General features: G+C 38.7%; 1 protein-coding gene across 1 annotated transcript in view; it reads right to left on the bottom strand.

The window, feature by feature from the left end:
- Positions 1-16,017, bottom strand: part of LOC146808461 (transient receptor potential cation channel subfamily M member 2-like) — a 3,976,112-nt gene that overhangs the window by 663,840 nt on the left and 3,296,255 nt on the right. The window contains exon 28 of the mRNA XM_085623954.1: positions 5,749-5,789. Coding sequence (XP_085480080.1) covers positions 5,749-5,789 — 41 coding nt within the window. The remainder of the gene's footprint in view (positions 1-5,748; positions 5,790-16,017) is intronic.

Raw genomic sequence — 16,017 nt, 5'->3', positions numbered from 1 at the left:
CATTTCCGGACAAAATGAAAGTCCTAATTTTAAGATTCCCTCTTCTTGGGCTGTTAAGATTATATTGGTTAAATTGATTATCGATGTATCACTTCCATTATTTAGTTCTTGCTCCCCTTCCTTTTCTCTCCAGCGTCTTCTGCAGGCTGCCCCCTTCCGCCTCTTCGTCCTGTGCCTCTTCCTCTTATTTGCTGAGGGTTCTGTGTTTGTGGCCTTGGTCGCAAGTTGAATCTTTTTTCCTCGCGTAAAAAATCAAATTCTTCAATGACGGAAGGTACTATTTTCTGTGCATTTGTATCGTCCTCCACATCAGTGTCAACTTCGGAGCTTTGTACACTGCTGCGTTCAGAGTGTATCTCTTGTGCCTGGTTAGTTGTTTTCCCCATTTTTTGTTTTCTTATGGTGTCAAATTTCTTGGCAAATGTGTATATCTGGCCTCTGTCATAGTCCAATTTATCCCTTAAGAATTTTTGCGCTTTGCGCTCTTTGATAGTTATTTCTAGTTTTCTCAATCTCTCTTTCAGATCGCTTTTGAACTTCTTGACAGTCTCTTGATCTTCATCTTTGCTCAGAGTTTCATGCAAAGATTCTAATTCTGCCAGAATTTTTTGCCTATCTAAGTCCGCATATTTAATGAGGATCGCTAGCATCCGTCGGGAAGCATCATTATTATTCGCCGCCCATTCCCGCAACATTTCCGGATTCGGCTCCTCATAAGACGGGGCTACCATTATACGGAGCCCTCTTGGGACACGTTGCACTTCTAGATATCTCTGTAGTGATTTCGATTCCCACCATTTAGATATTTCTAAACGTTGAAGTTTTTCTAATCTTTTCAAATTAGTTGTCAAGTTGGTTATTTTACTCGTAGATTGTTTATCGCCGCTACTCAAACCTCCACTCGCACATGCATCGTCAAAGATCTGCAGGGCCGCCTCCTCGCGCTCTTTGATTTCTGTGACAGACATTCTTTAAATCTCCACAAGTAATCTTGAACACCCGCAACCGCTCTTTGCCTTGGTGATAATCACACTCGGTCCGGAAATGTTGCGGGAATGGGCGGCGAATAATAATGATGCTTCCCGACGGATGCTAGCTATCCTCATTAAATATGCGGACTTAGATAGGCAAAAAATTCTGGCAGAATTAGAATCTTTGCATGAAACTCTGAGCAAAGATGAAGATCAAGAGACTGTCAAGAAGTTCAAAAGCGATCTGAAAGAGAGATTGAGAAAACTAGAAATAACTATCAAAGAGCGCAAAGCGCAAAAATTCTTAAGGGATAAATTGGACTATGACAGAGGCCAGATATACACATTTGCCAAGAAATTTGACACCATAAGAAAACAAAAAATGGGGAAAACAACTAACCAGGCACAAGAGATACACTCTGAACGCAGCAGTGTACAAAGCTCCGAAGTTGACACTGATGTGGAGGACAATACAAATGCACAGAAAATAGTACCTTCCGTCATTGAAGAATTTGATTTTTTACGCGAGGAAAAAAGATTCAACTTGCGACCAAGGCCACAAACACAGAACCCTCAGCAAATAAGAGGAAGAGGCAAAGGACGAAGAGGCGGAAGGGGGCAGCCTGCAGAAGACGCAGGAGAGAAAAGGAAGGGGTCGCAAGAACTAAATAATGGAAGTGATACATCGATAATCAATTTAACCAATATAATCTTAACAGCCCAAGAAGAGGGAATCTTAAAATTAGGACTTTCATTTTGTCCGGAAATGGGCTTAGATTATGTACAAACAAGAATCGATCTTTTCAAATTTATTAGGACATTGAAACTCAAAAAACATTTTTTTCTGAATCCCAGTATAAGACCAACAGCTATAACAGTCTCAAGTGGAGAACCAGCTGGGAATCTAGAAATCACAGATATGAACTTAATGTTGGAATTGAGAGGAATGAATACAGAGAACTCTGAAGAAATGATAAATAATGTTGACACAGTGGCACAGGAAGAAGGTATCGACATTTATCAAAGTGTACGAACAGATTTCAGACCAAATTCAAAATTTACCCCGATGACAACAAGGGATGTAACTGACATTTATAATGAACTGGTAACTAATGATTTAAAAAAGCTAGGAGCACGATCAAACCTAGTCCAGAATAAAGAAAGCACTGCAAAACAGAAAATGTATGATGCCCTGATTAAAAAATTGTCCAATGAAGATAACTGCATAGTACGTAATGCTGATAAAGGAGGCAATATAGTCCTCTGGGACAAGCAGAAATATCTGACAGAGGCCCATAAACAGTTAAACAACAGGAGTTGCTATGTAAAAATCAATGAGAATAGTATGATTACGAGCAACATCGAGTTTAATGGGGAATTCAATCAATGGTTTGAGCAGGGCTTGATAAAACATGATGAGTTTATGTTTTTAAAGATCGACCAGCCAATAACACCAGTGTACTATTTAATTCCGAAAGTGCACAAGGATGTTAATAATCCACCTGGGCGGCCAATAATCTCAGCAATGGGGAGTGCTTTAGAAAATACATCAAAATTTGTAGATTCTTTTCTAGGTCCCCTAGTTAGAACACTCCCTTCCTATATACAGGATACGGGAGATTTCCTGCGTAAAATCTATGATCTCCCTTGGGAAAATGATTACCTGTTAGTTACAATTGATGTATCAACGTTATACACCAGCATTAAGCATAATGATGGGTTACGAGCTGTGAAACACTTGCTAGGGACAAGACCAATACAATTATGGGCACACACACAGATGGTGATAAGAATGATTGAGAAATGTCTGAAAAGCAATTATTTTCTGTTTAATGGGCAACTATACCATCAGGTATGTGGTACTGCGATGGGCACCTGCTTCGCCCCCAGCTATGCTAATTTGCATATGGGCTGGTGGGAGGAGCAGGTGATCCAAGTGCAGTATCAGAATGAGTGGGAAAACCATATAATGCATTGGAGCCGTTTTATAGACGACCTATTCATTGTATGGAAAGGTACTGAAAGTGAAGCAAGAAGTTTTATTGATAAGATACAGATAAACTAACTAAACCTTAGCTTTACCAGTGTAATCAGTACCTCCAATGTCAACTTCCTGGATTTAACCGTATATGTCCATGATGGCAAAGTACAAACAAAGCTTTTTAGGAAACCAACCTCAGGCAACACACTTCTGCACGCTAAAAGTTTTCATCCAGTAAACCTTAAACGCAGTATCCCCTATGGGGAAAGCCTTAGAGTAAGGCGTAACTGCAGCGAGGCAGGGGAGACAAATGAAGAACTCAACATTCTGAAACAAAGATTCAAAAGTAGAGGGTACCCAGACAATTGGATTGACACAGGAGTGAGGAAAGCAATAAACAAAAAGAGAGAAGAACTGCTTTTTGAGACAGACAAGAAACAAGAAAAGAATGAACCACAATGTAGATTCATAACAACATATAGCCAGCAACATCAAGAAGTAAGGAGTATTTTGAATAAACATTGGTACTTAATCAAGAATGATCCAGTTCTTGGAAAAAATGTGTCTCGGAGACCACAAATTACGTTCCGCAAAGCGACGTCTTTTAAACAGTTTTTAGTCAGGAACAACCTAAAAAAAGCTAAACCAAAAACAACATGGTTAAACAAAAAGGAAGGGTTTGTGAAATGCATCAAATGCAAAGCGTGTACGCATGGCATAAACACTGAGCAATATAGACTAGGTCTATCTGATGGAATGCGAAGGATAAAAGGTAGATATACGTGCAAGACAAGTTTTGCTGTCTACGTACTACAGTGCCCTTGCGGCTTGCGGTACGTGGGCAGCACAATTCTGGAAGCACATAAAAGAATCCTACAGCACCTGAGGGCGATTAAGAATGGGGATAGAACATATCCAGTAGCCAGACATTTTGAAAAGGTACATGGGAAAGAGACCAAAGGCCTGACTTTTTATGTGATAGATGCTGTTGAACAAAATGTAAGAGGTGGAAACCGAGAAAGAAAATTAAGACGATTAGAGTCTCGATATATAATTGAGTTAGACTCTAAACAACCAGGAGGATTAAATATTGAGGAAGACCTATACACACATCTGCAGATTGATCATGTAAGGGATGAAACGCCGAAATGTAAATAGTGCAGTAAGGAATTTTAATCATGAATAGTATTGTGTAGATTTTTGTATCAGACCGAGAAAATTATGCAAGATTGCCATTTATAGCATCTACCAGTAAACCAAGAAATGTACTTGCAACAAATTGAAATTAGAAGCCCACTTGGGCGTAATTGTTTCAGCGTTTTTCGTAAAGCTCACATGAGCGGAATTGACAAAAAATGCTTATATGTCAAACATAATATAATAGCACCAATGCTCAACGTGCTTTTTCAAGATGTTTTTATTTAATTATATTTTGTAAAACAGTTGAATTGTTTTGACATGGATTTAATTATGAAAAACGCCGTACATTGTGCGAAGGTTGCATTCTGAAATTGATTGGACATTTGGTGTGCAATACTTGAGGATTTGAAAAAAACTACAAGTCTGTTTTCACATTTGTCACGGTTGTAGTTTAACATGTGATTAGTTTCAAGCATGTAAGCACTTAAAATTTTGAACCGCACACGGCGTCGTCTTTCTTGGATGGATGTATTAGGACCTGCTCTCGAGAGGTCCCTTGTGACGACGCAGCTCTCGTTAAGGAGTGGCAAAGAAATGCTCGAGAGAAACAAGAGGATATATATATATATATATATATATATATAATAAAAAATTAAATGCAGCCTTTCATAACCAGAGCTGAATAATGCTGTAAGGACTCCCTGTATATCATGAACAATACCTTTAAAACCTGGGAAAAACAACAGCAAAGTATGTTTGAAAGCTGCTTTAATGCTTAGCACTTAGCACAATCTCTCAGCAAGGACTGAAAGCATTGACAGCTCACAGGCTGCATTGCAGAAAACATAGCCCAGAAAAGCTGAAAAGCTTACCCATAGCAACATAGAAATAAACTGGCACCGTGCCTTTAAGGCAGCCCTTACCCCCAGCTTCCCATCATGCCTCAGGGGTGACAGTTAGGTCAGTTGTTCTTTCCGGCTCCTTCAGGCAGGACCCTGGTTACACAGCTCCACTTCTTTCTGATTTTAGTCAGAAATTATCTTCAGTTTTCTGGAAAAATGTATCTTACTTCGACGTTTTTCAACTTGTCAAGTAAGGTGCTATCTTTTTCTGGCTGATTTTGGCATTTTTTCCACTCAAAATGCCATCTCTTTTTGACCCCTGCCCTTCTTGTGGAAAAAAGAAGGCCAGGTCAGACTCTCATGCAGTCTGTATTCTCGGTCTACCTAAGGATCATGTCCCCAAGACTTTCCCTCATTGCCAGTCTTTATCTAACAGAACTCTAAAAGACAGAGAGCGTATCCGTCTTTATGGGCTGGCAAAATCATCTTCCAGAGGCAGGTCGCCGGTGAGAAAGGGCTCTAAGAGGGCCAGATCTTCTTCTAGAAGCAAGATTCCATCAGGAAGAGCCCAGTGTTAGCTCCTGGAAGAGAGGAAGGAAGAAGATAGGAATTCAAGAGGAAATGAGTTAGTGTTGAAGTAGGGGAGGAAGAAAGGAGGAAAGAAGAGAGGTAGGCGGATGAAGGAATATGTTAAAGTGGGAAAGGACAAAGCTAGAAAAGAGGAAGAGATTAACAATAAAATAATGAAACATTGCAAGAGAAGGAGGTGAATTGAACATAACAGAAAATTATGTCTCCTCAGTACCATACTTACTCTGCCTCGTAGGGAGTAGGATCATAGAGTGGGAAATTCACCTGGGGAGAACAGAAACCATCATTAGACGATGACTGTACACACAGAAACAAACTGAGAAACACACTCTTCCTCTATGCGCCGCGCTGACTGTACACACGCACTCATATATACACAAATGAACAAGTTACTTACCTTCGGTAACAATGTATCTGGTAGAGGCATAGTCTAGAAGCAGATTCCTTCACTTTGAATTCTCCTCAGGCGTCTGGAAACATTTTCAGCAGTACCTCTGTGTTGTGAGTTCAATCATCCAAGGAGGCAGCGTAAACAGGATTCAATTGTTCAGGTTTATTTATAACAGGAACCCCATGCCAATGAAGCACAGTACAGCAGGTTCTCCCACAACTGAATTAGAATCCCCCACGAAGTCAGAGCATAACATTCCACAGAATGACATGACACACAGGGTAGGAATTAAAGAAAGACTAAAGACACAGTACAACACTCTGTTCACCGGGGGATGTAGCCATATGGCTCTGCAGTGACGTCGTCTACGGATATGACGTCAGTGGCGCCATATAGTCCCCTCCGGCGCGCTGATGTTGGCTTCTTCTGTGAAACTTTCTGCACGGAACGCGGAGACATATATAAAACTGGCTGTGGAAATATGTGCCAAAAAAGGGAAAAAAACTTTAGAACTCCAAGTGAAAAAGGAGGAAGACATGATCACATCAGAGAAGGCCGTTGGGGAAAGGCCAAGAAGGAAATTAAACTTAAGGAATGTGACACACTGTGCAGATGCACAAGTCCAGCGCACAAGAAAAACACCCCCCAATCCCCTTATGATATAACAAGAGGAAGGTGAAAAAGATCTCCGAATAAGGTCAAAGAAACCAGACCATCGGGTCTGGAGATGCACACATAACCGAAAACAGAATAACAGAAAATGAAGACAACTTCCACGCCCAGGGTCACTCAACAAGAAAGTGAGTGGGCTGAAAACACTAAAACTATACCTCAGGTAATTCGCACAGTGGGGATGATGGGCGGGGCGTTAAGGAATCTGCTGATAGGCTATGTCTCTCCCAGATACATCGTTACTGAAGGTAAGTATCTTGTTGATCTGATAGAGACTTCTAGCCACAGATTCCTTAACTTAGAATTAAATACCATAGAAATATTCCCAAGGAGGAGGGTTTGTGAACTAATCTCACCACTAGTCCAAAAGGACTGACCGACCGTTATAAGGGTCTGTCATACCTCAGAGGGAGAAGATAAAGGGGAATTGAAAAGAGAGAGAGAGAGAACCCTCTCTTTGAAGGTTGAAACAACCATCACAATAACTCCCCAAGTGAGATGTACCAGGATAAGGAGGACTTCCCCTTAGAGACAAAAAGGGCTGAAGTACAGATGCTTATAGTTATCCAACTCCAAGGAATGAAAGCATGGATCTAAAAAAGGGCTGAGTGATCCCACCGAACCGTGGACGCACGACCACTAGAAGGAGCAAAGGTCTCTGCAGGCCCATAATAGAGGCCTGAGCCACCAGACTGAGTAAACAGAGGATGGCATTTACCTTGTATGAAAGAGCTTGGATACAAAGGAGCCAAAGCCAACCACAAAGCGGAAAGGAATATCAAGATCAGAGGAAAAAATTAATCAAGTCCCCCTCCGAAGTGCGATAATAAGAATCCAAAAGGGAAAACAGACAACCCAGGCAAGCAAAATCAATCCTGTGGGAAGGAAGGGAGACCTACACAAATCTACTGACAAAGTCAGAATATAGTATTTGAACTCCCGGAGTACACTAGACTGAGGCCCGTGTCCTGAGAAGGACTACAGCAAAAAAGGGCCACTAGACACAATCCCCTCCCCCAGGCAGGGGACGAACATACACCAAGGGAGAAGAAAAAGTTCCAATGCAGAAAATGCTCTGTCCCATGGTAAAAGAAAGAGGATGCTGAGGACTCAGGCAAGGAAGCTGCCTCGAGGAAACGGGACCGTACACCAAAACTCCTGATAACTGTCAAAAAGCCGGGTGTGAATCTATAACATAGTCCAAATCTGTGTCTGAAGAATGCATGAAGCCCCAGCTCCAAAACAACAAGAGAGGAAGCCCATGAACAAAATCCCACCCTCAAAAGGGGATAGGGATCCAGAAAGCGACCTTGCTTTAGTTTCTCCCTCACCCCAGGGTGGAGTACAAAGCATGCTCTTATATGGAAACATCATAGATTTTTTTTTAAACGTGAAATCACAAACGTGGAGTGGTCCGTTCCTGTATGGCAGTGTTGGAGAGCTACTGTTTGCCAGGACTGTGTTGGATATATATACACATATATATATATATATTTATATAATCTCATTTTTTTAATTTATTTTAATGCTGCAAAGGAATGGTTTTATGTAAATATTTTATGTTCTGCATCCCTCCTGATCCATTTGCAGCAGCATGCCAGTAGGCATACGCCCACAAGGGCGGGACTTGGCACATTTATCAAAGGCTCCTTTGAACTGCCCTTTGGTTTGTCTTCACTTCGCCCGTGACCAAGAGCACAGGAGTGTTCGAAACGTGTAGGGCTCTGCATTTTCTGAGCGGAAGACTGTCCGTTTGCCGAACTGTGTTTCCTCAATTAAAAGGTGATAACCTCCTGTTGTGTGGCGTCTCCTCAATGGGCTAATCTTGTTTGGTGGATGTTAAGCGGCCTGGCCTAGTTCGCGGAGTGATGTCATTTGAGATGTCATCTGTGATGTCATCAGTGATGTCACTGACCATGTCATGAGTGATGTAATATGTGACGTCATCAGCAGTGCATTGCGGGGGCGTGAGTTATAGTTAGCTGAAATAACTATAACAGGGGAATTTCTAGGGTTTTGTACGAGGGAAATGTCCAGCTAACTATAACCTATGGTTTTTTCAGTGAATTTCTAAGGTTTTTTAAATGCCTATTCCTAACTATAACGCCCCTGAAACCTTTGGTTTTTTCAGTGAATTTCAAAAGTTTTTTAAATGCCAATTCCTAACTATAACGTGCATGAAACCTATGGTTTTTTCAGTGAATTTCAAAGGTTTTTTAAATGCTAATTCCTATCTATTACTTATCTCTGAAGATATCATGTTTAATGATTTTGATTGGATGTGTATATTTTTCAAATTCAGTGTGTCAATTTCATTAATTACATTTTTTTAAAATACATTTTTATCACCATTTTTTAAACTTATTTTTTCAATTAATTCTTTTAAAAATTCAAAAATATTATTTGAACTTAATGGGTTTTTCAAACATATTTTTTTATATTTTTCAAAATATTTTTTTAACTATAAGTTCAAAACTTTATTTTATATATTTTTTTCAATGTTTTTGGATCCGCGCACCCTATGCGCACCATTCTCGATCCCTACGCGATAGCATCCGCGCATGGTATGCGTCGGGTACGTGGTTAGTGCGCGATTCCAATGTGACCGGTACGCGACTGCCAGCCTATATGCGACACGTTCAATGTACGTAACGCGACGTTTACGCGCTTCCGCGATGCGTCATCTGCATCTATCCCGCGAAGTATTTAACATTTAAAAAAACATATATATGTATTTCATGTGAATATTAATTGAAGACAAACTCTAAACTAGTCTTAAAAGTAATATATTTTTACATCTAATCCTATAATTTTTTTTAATTCAATTTCGCGGATGCGCGCTGGGTGCGTGCTGCGTTAGCGCAGGGTGCGCGGATCCCATGTGACCTGCAAAAAAAGAGATTTGATTGGTTCATTACACTTCCTCTTCTAACTATTGAAAGACCCCACCCATTTCAATCATTCTTCTTTGACCTTCTTTAGAGCACCATCTCTTTGGAGAGAAGAAGATTTTTTAGACTAAGTTTACACTTAGCTCTAACTTTTTTCAACCAAAAAATGGCTTCAGGGCAGCAGGCATCACCTGCATCTCCTCATACATCTGAGGATGAATTTTTGGAGGAGGCACCACGCAACTAACGTTTTTCTTCAGTGGTGTGGACATTTTTTACTTTTCCCGAGGGGCAGAATAAGACCAATGCCACCTTGGTCACGTGCAAGATTTGCAAAAGAGTGCTCTCACGAGGGGATCCTGACAAGAAATACTCGTGCGGCACGGCAAGTATGATGAAGCACCTGAGGACCCTTCATCCAAACAATCCTGCACGACAAGATTGCAAACGAAGGAGAAACACTCCTGCTCCTGCGCCTTCCACCTCACCGCAGCCGAGCACATCTAGAGTGCATCCATCAGCCCAAACCTTGGACATCCATGCTCAATTTCAATTTTTAAAAGTGCTCTGCACTAAGTGCAATGCGACTTTGTGCTATGGTGAGCAGTCGATCGATCTGATCTGCCGCCGGCAAGAAAGTCACATTTGCTAGCTTTTTTTTTTTTATTGTTCCCTGAAGTTCGTTGTTTGGTTTCTCCTGTTTTGTTTTTTGTTTTGTTTTTTCAGAAAAACCAAAAAAATCACAAAATTGATAGAAAAACCAAAAAAAAATATAAAAGAAGAAAGAAGAAAAAAAAAGTTCTTGTAAGAGCTAACTTTCCTGGTTTAAAAAAAGAGCTAAATTTCTTTGTTAGTGTGTGAAAGTTTAGATGAATGTATGTGTAGTACGTAATTGACAGAATGAATGCATTAGTAGCGTATGGTGAATGTATAAGTGCAGAACTATGAGGAAGTACTGCAGCATCACACAGTAACCTCTTTAACTACAGTGTGCTGTAGTACTTCCGAAGCACAGGGATGCAACATATGTACATAAATATGTTGCAAATCTATGCTTCTCTCTGCACGGCTGCTTAAACTGCAGCCATGTGGTGACACAGGCACCCTTGCACCAAAGTGCAAGGATATCTGTGTCATGTGCTGTTTGTTTTTCTGCAGGAAGACACACCTTCCTGCACAAAAACAATGAGAAAATGCATTTTTCTCCTTCAATGTATGCTGAACATTTCAGCATGCATTGAAGAGATAAAAATGTGGAGAAATGAAAACAATTCTCCTTGTTGTGCTTTCCTACACCAATTTTAGAATGGTGCAGCATTCACACACATATCGAGATTCATGATTTCTGATAAATCTAGACATGTGTCTTGTTCTATGAGTATTCAGTGCAATCATGCACAACAACACTTATAGAACACCCTTTCAACGCAAAATGGTGTGCATAATGAGGTTGTATTTACATGGAGTATAAAAAGTGCACAGAGTGCATTTTCCTCTCTTTGTAAATATGAAAGAGTGTCTTGCGCAATAACTATGTTACAAAAAGTGACATATTTCCGCTTTCAAAATTCCTTGCGAATGATAGAAGGTAAGCACAGAGTTTTGTCTGCAAAGATGTTCAAAGAAGAATTATTGAAATGATTGCGGTCCTTCAATAGGTACAATGGGAAATATTATGAACCCCTCAAATTTCTTTTTTTGCAGGTCACATGATATCTGATTATGGTCAGATTTGAAAACTACATATGTATAAACAGAGTGTTTTTAGAAACATATTTCAACTTTGTAGCTTCTTGCAGACCTCGTCATTCTGCATATTGAGACTTAGTTAAACTTACCTTCACAATAATAGGAATAAAAAATGGTATACATTTTTTTCATATATTCATTGCAATCTAAATTCATATAAATTGCTTGTTTTAAAATTTGGATCTGTGAAAGAAAAGAAAAAAAAATTGTAACATGTAATAATACATTTTTTACAACACAGCATAATTTCCACAAAGTAATTTGTTTGCCTTTTTCACTGTTCTCAGAATATATTGAATTTCACTAGCAATAGTGATTTCAATCGTACTCATCACTTAACAGCGGGCAAAAAAAAAAACCAATCAGAAAGATTGTTGAAAAAAAAAACAACATACTATTCTCAGTAAAATACCAGAAAATACAAATCATACATCTATGAAAGGCTTACAGATTACAAAATTTTATAACTTTAACTTATAAAAACTGTAAATGTTGCCGCATTAAAATAATCACCGAATAAATGACCACCAAAAAGTCCATAATTCAAAAATATACCTTTCCTTGAGGCCAAATGGTATTTTTGCACTTCTTCTTTATGTAAATTGTCCAATGGTAGTCCTATTAAATTATTATAATAAATTCCTCAGAGAGTGAATTATCTTCCTAAAACTTAGGCTTTAAAAATATTAGGTAGGAATTTGGTAATTCACTAGGCAAACGTTGTTTGAAAATCAACTGGGCATCATTACAAAGTGTGAAGCCTTTGTCACATTTTAGATAGGCAGTGTAATGTCCAGATGTGGTGGAAGGACCATCAAGGAAAATTATTGCAATTGCTACAAAAGTCCTTCCTGGTATTGATAGTTGTGCTGCTACAAATTATTTTATTAAAGTATCCAATTTTCTTCCGTCAGCTGTACAACGTTGCATCATTAAAATTATGTATTTTCCATATCTTGTTAAGAAGAATGTGGATAACATTTCTGATTTACATTGGCTACACTCCATGTTTTGAATTGCACCTTTCACTAATTTATTGAAAGACACTGATTTACAGTCTGGTAATGTTAAATACATAAATCTCTCAGTGTCTACATTGGTGCTACATGTATACATGCAATTTTCACAATAATGTTCCCATTTGTAAGAAAGGCCAAAAATATTTTCTATTTCTACACCTTCATTTTCAAAAATGGTAAGCATATACATTAAAAATTCCTGAGCATCTTGTTGAATATTTTGTGTAAATTGTGTAGAACCAGAACACACATCCAAAGACTACGAACATCTGAAACAGATTGTATTTTACTTCTATCTGTTGTCAATTTTTCATAAACAGAATGCAACAGAGAACAAAATCTTTTTTGCCGATTCTCCATAATTTGTTCTTGCAAACCTTCAAGATAAAAAACAACATTGACCACTACATTAGCATAGCAGTTGACACCAGAACTATTTTCAAACTGATAACCAACAATCTCTCCAACAGCGTCCAATTTCTTTTTACCTGCAATCACAACATTATCTTGTTCTTTTCTTTTCTTGACATCTTCTGAACAGATATTCTCTAACCTTCTTTTTCAACCAACCACACGCTTTTCAAATACAGGATATTGACCTTAATTTGGAGCATACACCCTTCTTAAACTATTATACTCTTTTACACAGTTTGCATCTGCAGTAACCTTTGTCTCATCAAAATCAATCAAAAACAAACCAGATAATGTACTGACTCGCAACAAAGCAACATATGCCATGCCCTCTTTAAATACGGTAGATCCAATGTTCACCAATGCACTGTCTACACTTAATCCTTGAGATTTATGAATACTCACTGCATATGCCAGAGAAAATAGAAATTTCCTACGGACATATAAATCTTTAACAAGCAAAAAACGAACTGAACAACGACCAATTTATTTAACTTCATCTGATCAAATTTAATTTCTAAAAATTCAATTCCTTCTTTTTTCTGATAATTCACAAAATCCACCACTTTGCCCATTGCACCATTAACTAAACCTTTCTCTACATCCAAATTACGCCTTAAAATTACCCGACAGTTTACACACGCATATAGTGTCTTTTCTAAACCAGCAGTTTTAGATATTTTTTTTCTAAACAATCCAGTTTTGATCTCAACTTATCCGTCAAAATAATAGTGATTCCTTCATGCAGTATTTTATCGATGGCTTCCATTTTTACAATTTCTTCATTTTCCAGTTTTAATAATTCTTCGTTGAATATTGAACACTCACGCAGTGTTGGCATTAAGCAAATCACTGACTTATTTTTAGCAATTTCCACGTACACTTTTGCAGGAACTGCATTTTCATTTGGAAAGACATTCCAAAGTAATCGACTCTCCAAAGCTTCTTTCCCTTGTTTTAAAAGAATTCCAATTCTTATATCTTGAAGAATACTTCCATATTCAGCATCATTTGCCTGTCGCATATTTGTTGTCAGTTCTTTGTATTCAAAATTACTCCAAATGTTCACATTACCAACACAGCCAAAAGACTTCCTGGTATCTTCATGGGCAAGTGTTTTAAATACCGGTTGTCCTTTTACCGGAGTCAGTTGCAGTAGATCTCCAAAAACTATGACGTGTTTTCCTCCAAATAACACGTCATACTTTGTTTTAAGAATTTGCTGCATTCTTAAATGCACAAAGGCAAGCATCAAGTTTGAAACCATGCTCACCTCATCAATAATGAGAAGTTTCATTTTTTTCAGGACTCTTGAAACTTCACAACAAGCTTCTCCAGTTAGCTTGTGGTATTCCAATTTGTTCTCATGCTCTACTGGTAGCATTAGTAAACGATGTAAAGTAAGTCCTTTAATGTTATGTGCTGCCAACCCAGTTGGAGCAGTGACAACACAAGACAAATGCGACTCAGTTGTTTTTTGCAGATAACTTGTAATTACTTTAATTAAGAAACTTTTTCCTGTTCCAGCTTGACCACTCACATACATTCGGATAGGTTGAAAGGATGTACATGAGCACCCTCTCTTTTCATAAAGTAATCCATGGTCAATCTGCTCTTTCACTTGCTGATATATTTGTTTCTGTTCAACATTTAGTTGCTCTTCCAAGTTTCCTAACTGTATTGCATCTTCTTGTGCTTGATACATTGCTGTTTCCACCTCATTCATTGCAATCGCTGCTTCATTTTCAACAATTGGTTGTCCTAGTGGATCTTGACTCAGTGCAGCAGAACTTTGACTGTCTTGAGAACTGTCTCTAGCAATCTCAGCTGCAATTATAGCTTCTTGATCAACTTCATAATTCAACATTTTGACATAATTTGCGAAAACACTGCATTGTATACTATCTTTACAAGCATTAAATGAATCTTCATAGCTGGGAAAATCTCCAAGTAATTCCAGGTCTGAACGCCATGGTTTGAAAATTTGCAAAAGGGCTAAATAGTAAAATTCCCTTTTGTCAGCAGTGTCGCAACTCAGTTTTCTGTGATTAATTAAATTTCCTTTCCTTTGTTTCACCAGACATCCTTCGGAACCAATCACTCCATATTTTCCATCGTTGATGTTCTCTGTAGTATTCCGTTTAAAAGTGTAGTTTTGCAGCACTTCATAGAGACACGTGTTCTCAAGATGATGACTTCTATTTGGATAGTATGTGTCCAACATATTGGTTTTCAAAATATCTGTACTTTTGAAGAAATTCAAAACTCCTTCTCAGGGTTAAACTAACAAAAAAAAGAAGTTGGCACAGAAACTGAAATATAAAAGAACATCTTTATTAGACTCAAAATGAGTGTGACTACGTCACCCAGAAGCCGCAGCAACTGAATGAGGCAGTCCAAAGAGAGCAGAACACTGGGGCCTTATATATGTGAGGGTTACATACTCAGCATAAAAGAAAGGGGCAGTCCTGGCTCATGCAAACATGCAAAATGCCAATCTGGACATACAAGATCTGCCAAATATTAGCCAATAGGAAAACATTCAAAACAAGGCATCATGTAACCAGAACGTCCCCCTTGAGTCGTGTTTTTGCCCAACCCCATAAGTCAATCAATGACAGCACCTATAGGTCAATCAGTAACGGCAGGACATGTTTGTGTGCTTCAAAGGACAACTTGCAAAATAGGATAATGCGGAGAAAGAATACTGAAGGCCAACAAATAGTTGGGACAAGGATTAGTCAGTATAGGCAGGGATTTAGTCAGTCTGGCTAGTTCCTGGAATTGGCTTCACAACAAGGAAGAGAAGGTTATTTGACAGGTGGCAGTACAAAGGGCAAAAACACTCAGTTTACCAAGCTGCCTGAGTGAGGGCAACAAAATGGCGACAGAATACAAAATGGAGTTAAAACTGAATTACCTCAGACCCTCCTTTTGCCATTACTCAGGCAAATCCTAATTCATTGCTAGGTGAGCATTTTCCATTCTACACATTTCATTTAAGCAGGTATATGTAAGCTATCAATAGGGATACAAAGAGAACAAAGCATCGAGTCATAATTAACATTTAGATAGCAGAAGAAAGTAATGACCATTATTACAAACACGATTATCATTTTTTCACAACCTTAGGCAAAAGCAAATCCTAAAATTATTTAGCGAACCTTTTCAGAGCTCTTATGCCTTTCAGTGACTATTGTATACTCAGGTGAAACAGTGGCGATCCTTATCAATGCTCTCAGGTGAAATGGGGATACTCTTCAACAGAGGATAGACCTCATTCTGCTTTTACTAAACAGAATACTACTCTAAAACAATGCCAGCAAAACAATAAGAATCAGTCTCCTAACACCCATTCT

This window comes from Triturus cristatus, chromosome 8 (assembly GCF_964204655.1).
Source record: "Triturus cristatus chromosome 8, aTriCri1.1, whole genome shotgun sequence".
Taxonomy (NCBI): domain Eukaryota; kingdom Metazoa; phylum Chordata; class Amphibia; order Caudata; family Salamandridae; genus Triturus; species Triturus cristatus.
This window is presented reverse-complemented; position numbering and strand designations above follow the sequence as displayed.